Source organism: Oncorhynchus mykiss, chromosome 16, assembly GCF_013265735.2.
Source record: "Oncorhynchus mykiss isolate Arlee chromosome 16, USDA_OmykA_1.1, whole genome shotgun sequence".
Classification (NCBI taxonomy): domain Eukaryota; kingdom Metazoa; phylum Chordata; class Actinopteri; order Salmoniformes; family Salmonidae; genus Oncorhynchus; species Oncorhynchus mykiss.
In genome coordinates this window covers 13,699,552-13,704,599 of record NC_048580.1, presented here as the reverse complement: position 1 = coordinate 13,704,599, position 5,048 = coordinate 13,699,552, and the positions used below count along the sequence as shown (strand labels likewise).

General features: G+C 42.0%; 1 protein-coding gene across 1 annotated transcript; it reads right to left on the bottom strand.

The window, feature by feature from the left end:
- Positions 1-1,446: 1,446 nt before the first annotated feature.
- Positions 1,447-4,264, bottom strand: LOC110491397 (5-hydroxytryptamine receptor 7-like). Its single transcript, XM_021564808.2, has 2 exons — positions 3,491-4,264; positions 1,447-2,792 (listed from the first exon to the last, which is right to left on the bottom strand). The coding sequence occupies exons 1-2, from the start codon at positions 3,970-3,972 to the stop codon at positions 2,036-2,038; spliced, it is 1,239 nt and encodes a 412-aa protein (XP_021420483.1). The 5' UTR covers positions 3,973-4,264; the 3' UTR covers positions 1,447-2,035.
- Positions 4,265-5,048: the final 784 nt, after the last annotated feature.

Genomic DNA, 5,048 nt, shown 5'->3' with positions numbered 1-5,048 from the left:
ATGTGGTTTTCAAGTTGTGGTAATATCTGTGGTAATATCTTTCAGTTCCACGGCCTCATCATGATGCCATAGTTGTTTTAAGGTTCTATGTGTTTCAATGGTAGCTCTGTTCACATCTTAGCACGGGAGAATGGAGCGATCTAAAAATCCTCCCTTACAGCAGATTTGTCTAAATCCCAAATGCTTTTTTTTGTTGCTGATCCACAGGGTGCACAAGAGGAACGTTTTAGATTTAACCACAAGATAATACAAATACTATAAGTTTAGCTATCCCTCGCTGGTCTATGATTCACACCTCAAAACAAATACCACTTCAAAGAAATAGCCAAGCCAATTGCTTCAGATGCAATGACTCACATGGAAGCTGTGGGTTCCCTGATGTCAAGTGCCTCCCCCCTAGCAAGACAATTAATGCCTTGGTTATAATAATAATACTGATCCCCCCCTGTTGAGGCCAGCCCAGCATGTTTCCAAATCCAAATGAAAGCGTGTGATCATCTATGATCCTCTGGTCTCTTCTAGTACATTGTGTTCCTTTTGGTGCTTCAACATTTACTACGGTGTTTGACTGAGCTTTGGCATGAAACAAGCACAGAGTCTAGCACGTCACTGTCAAATTAACACAATTTAGAGTTGTAGCATGATGTGTTGACCTAGTGTATTTTGACGTAAAATATAAACATTTCTAATAGTTAGATTTGATCAATAATGTAACGCAAAACTTTAAGGTAGAACAAGAACTACTACTAAAAATATATGATGTTCCTTCTCGTTCTCAGATATGCTATTTAAATACAAAAATAAAAACATCTGGAATAAATGAACAAATCAAAACAATTACAATCAAACATTTATGTACCACTATTCACCCTAGTCAACCTTGGCCAATGTCATCCCTATCAACATAAGGTTTTTCTCTACAATATACTTGAATATACATTGAACATGGAATATTTCCGTATACTTGAAAAAGGCCTAGCCTAATGACTGATCAAATAGTAATATATTGATCAAATATATTCACAGTATGTGCTGTACAATGAAGGGTTAATCCCAGTCCTTAACATATCAACATGTACATTTGAGTCATTTAGCAGATGCTCTTATCCAGAGCGACTTACAGGAGCAATTAGGGCTAAGTGCCCTGCTGAAGGCTCAAAACTAGTTATGCTCTAAAGTGCATGGTACATTTGACGAAATATTTCCATATGACCAACTGTCAAGCACATATAAATATGTTACTAACATAATTGTGTTGCATGACTGAGTTTGGTCAAAATTCTACACATAATAATGACAATTTCACAAATGGTTTCGAAGGTGGTTCATTGAACACACTGTAAACAAAAAATGTTCCTGTTACTCAATATACATAACTGGAACCATGGCTCACCATCTGTGGTGCATATTGTTGAACTTTAAAATATTTCTTCTTCTTATTTTTTTAAATACAGTTCTCACACAAACTTTATGCATCGAGTGTGATTTTCAATTTCAAGTACCAAATACACAGTGATATATCTAACAAAATAACATGACGGCGTCATTTGTCCTACCACAGCCATAGCCTATTATTTGTCCTTTCATCCAATACATCAGAGTGTGCCATGCTATCTAAAAATGTTCTCTGCATTTCACCGTCATCTAACATTTAATTTCTGACAGTGTGCTCTAAAATGCAGAAGAACAGCCATTCAGAATGCCTATCAGAACACTCGATTGAAAATAATTGATTGAGGGAAGATTGTAATCTGACGCTTGGTTTGGGTCTGTCCCAATAACCTGACAAAATGTGGAGCTAATGTTCTTGTGTGTGCCAGGTGTGAACAATAATAACAGTTATTTTCTATACATTTATATAGCCTTCTTCTACTCATGAACTGAATAGGATTACTCAGTCTAGTGCAATGTTTGCTGACTGGTCCAGAGGGTTATCTGCCTCAATTTAGTCAAATGTCAAATACAATTTTTCATCCAAACCATAGCTTGCCGGTCTCTGTGAGTGAAACGAGAAGTTTAAGAACCACTGTTCTAGCTAGATCACCAGATCTGGTCTCTCAGCCAGTTTGAGGGCCTCGTGCATGCTGGCGGCGGAGAGTTTGCGGTTGATGTTCCTGTACCTGCAGAGTAGGATGTTACGGTAGGTGGTCCTCAGGTCCCTGTTGAAGAAGGCGTAGATGAAGGGGTTGATGAGGGAGTTGGCGTAGCCCAGCCAGAGCAGGAACCTCTCCACCCAGAGGGGAACGCAGCTACACTCTGGCCCGCAGATGAAGGGCCTGGCCGTGGACAGAAGGAAGAAGGGCAGCCAACAGACGGAGAAGGCCCCCACCACGATGCCCAGGGTGGCGGCCGCCTTCTGTTCCCGTTTGAAGATGGAGATGTTCTTCCTGTCGTTCTTCAGCAGACGAGAGAAACTGGCGCACTCCTCTACCTCCTTCTGGAGCTTAAAGGCCGCGGCCACGCAGTCAACACTGTTGCATTCGTCCTCCACCTTGGGAAAGCCTTGAATGGTGTGCTTGGCGGCACTCACCTTGGCCGCTCGGTAGATGTTGTAGTACATCATCAACATCACCGACATGGGGATGTAGAACGCGACGGCGGTGGAATAGATAGTGTAGCCCACGTCCTGGCTGATTAGACACACCTTGTCGTCGTTGACGTTCTGGGCCCAGCCGAACAACGGGGGAAGGGTGATGGAGGCCGACAGCAGCCACACAGACAGAACTATTTTGGCCATGCATCTCCCACTCTGTCGCACAGGGTAGGTCAAGGGTTTAGTTATGCCTAGGTACCTGTAACGGCAAAGAGATTTGTTTTAAATATTGAGAAGTCTCCGATGGAAGTAATATGATTGACAAAGTAATCACAGGATAGTATAGATTCCTCAAACTCAACTATGGACCTCGAAGCTGATTAGAGGGAAACAATGAAAGAACACAGTGAAGCCAGTTCCCTCTAATCAGGGACGGACTTACCTGGGACACCAGGTGGGTGCAATTATTTATCAGGTAGACCAGAAAACCAGCAGGCTTTGGACCTCGTAGGGCAAGAGTTGAATACCCCTGGTATACTGTAGATCAAAGGGTGGCCAACCATCTTCCTGCTGCAGTGCAGGCTTTTGCTCCAGCCCTTCTCTAACGCACCTGATTATGCTAATCAAGGACCTGATGAGCAGCTGATTAGAAGCAGGTATGTTAGAGCAGGGCTACAGTAAAAACCTGCACCTTCCCCCAGCCCAGAAACTCAAGAGGAGGGTTGGCCACCCCTGGTATAGGGTTGACAGGGTTGGTATAGATACAATAATCCATTCTCAATGTTTCCTCAATGGTTGAATAAAAAAAACATAAGCAAGTCTGTTCATTGGTGTTACTTGCTGTTGACTTTTCTTATGAGACTAACCTGGATAAATAATGGTTTGGGGAAAGACAAAAAGAAGAACATTTGCAATTTATTGGTTTTATTAGGGAGTCGAGACTGCATCTTGACTCACCTGTCTATGCTTATTACACACAGGGTCATGATTGATGCAGTGCAACACATCACGTCCATGGCAATAAAAACGTTGCAGAACACCTGTCCGAAGATCCACTGTCCCCCGATGAGGTCCGTGATGCTGACAAAAGGCATCACCGCCACGGCTATAGACAGGTCCGCGACCGCCAGGGAGACGATGAGATAATTGGAGGGCTGCTTCAGCTTCTTCACAAAGCACACGGATATCACCACAAGTAAGTTACCGCAAATGGTGAGCAAAGTGAGCACAGTGAGAACTCCTCCGATAAGAACCTTCTCCACATTCCCGTGGCTGAGAATCTGCATCCCGCATGTCGTGTCATTTTCTGTGGGGCTCAGAATTGGCAAAGTTGCAGTGGTTGATTGGTGCGCCCTCAGCAGACGCAGATCCATCTCCGCTGTAGTCATACTGGTCCTGGCAAGTTCCTTCATCAGGTCTTTGGTCAAAGATGATCTCATGAGATTAATAAGATTTAATTGTTTCCATTGTTATATATTAATCCGTTATTAATAATGCATTGGGAATCCATCAATGCACAATGATTATTCCCCCCAACTTCGTGGATTCATTAGTCTTTTCCATAATTTCTCCAAATTACCAGTCCCTGTAGTACCCTTATCCATGCAGCGGCGCCAAGGCAGCAGGTTAATGGGATAGAGTAAATTAATAGGATAAACAGACTCCGGTTAACAAGCTTGGTTTGTGATACATTGTAAAATGTAAGGCGGTTCAATGGTGACCATCGCAGGAGTGGCTAGCGCAGCAAAGAACTCTGGAAATGTTGTATCGGCTAGACTGGAGGGAAATATACCGGGATGACGTCAGAAGAACCCGCAGAGGTGTAGGCTAGCCTAGTTAATCGTCGCCACAAAGTCATAATTATGGCTAAACCCCTTCTATTTCTACAATTTCTCTTCTTATAATCAGATTTTTAACCTAACCTTAACCCCAACCTTATCCACACAGCTAACCTTATGCCTAACACAAACCTTAAATTAAGACCATGAATTTTTGAGATATAGACAATTTTGACTTTGTGGCTGTGCTAACTAGTGACAAACAGTCTAGTTGGAAATGATTCTATAAATATAAGGCATATGCATATCACAGAAGTTTATATTTTATTTGGGTTTGTAGAACGGAGCAACACCTTGTTGCCATTATTTTACCAATTGTAGCTAGTGTTTATTTGTGCATGCATGTGTGAGAGAGAGGGGGAGAGAGAGATTATTTACTGTTAACTGTTGACTTTTTATTGTTTATTTCACTTTTCTTTATCCATTTCACTTGCTTTGGCAATGTAAACATATGTTTCCCATGCCAACAAAGCCCTTGAATTGAATTTAATTGAGAGAGATCGCGAGAGTATCAGATTTATGCACTTTGGCGCCATCCTGAGGCTTTATTATAGGTCAACATGTTTTTACAATATCCACATTTTTTCACACAGTCAAATCGTGATTTTATTATATTTAGGATTGATATATTTACATGACAAGGGGCGTCATCTTAAAGTGGCAATCTGCAGTTGCGG

What these genes read in the sequence shown, in the direction of transcription:
- LOC110491397 (XM_021564808.2), bottom strand. Translation starts at nt 3,972, where the DNA reads ATGAGATCATCTTTGACCAAAGACCTGATGAAGGAACTTGCCAGGACC. An exon ending in TGTGTAATAAGCATAGACAG is followed by an intron (nt 2,793 to 3,490) that starts GTGAGTCAAGAT and finishes TTGCCGTTACAG; the next exon opens with GTACCTAGGCATAACTAAAC.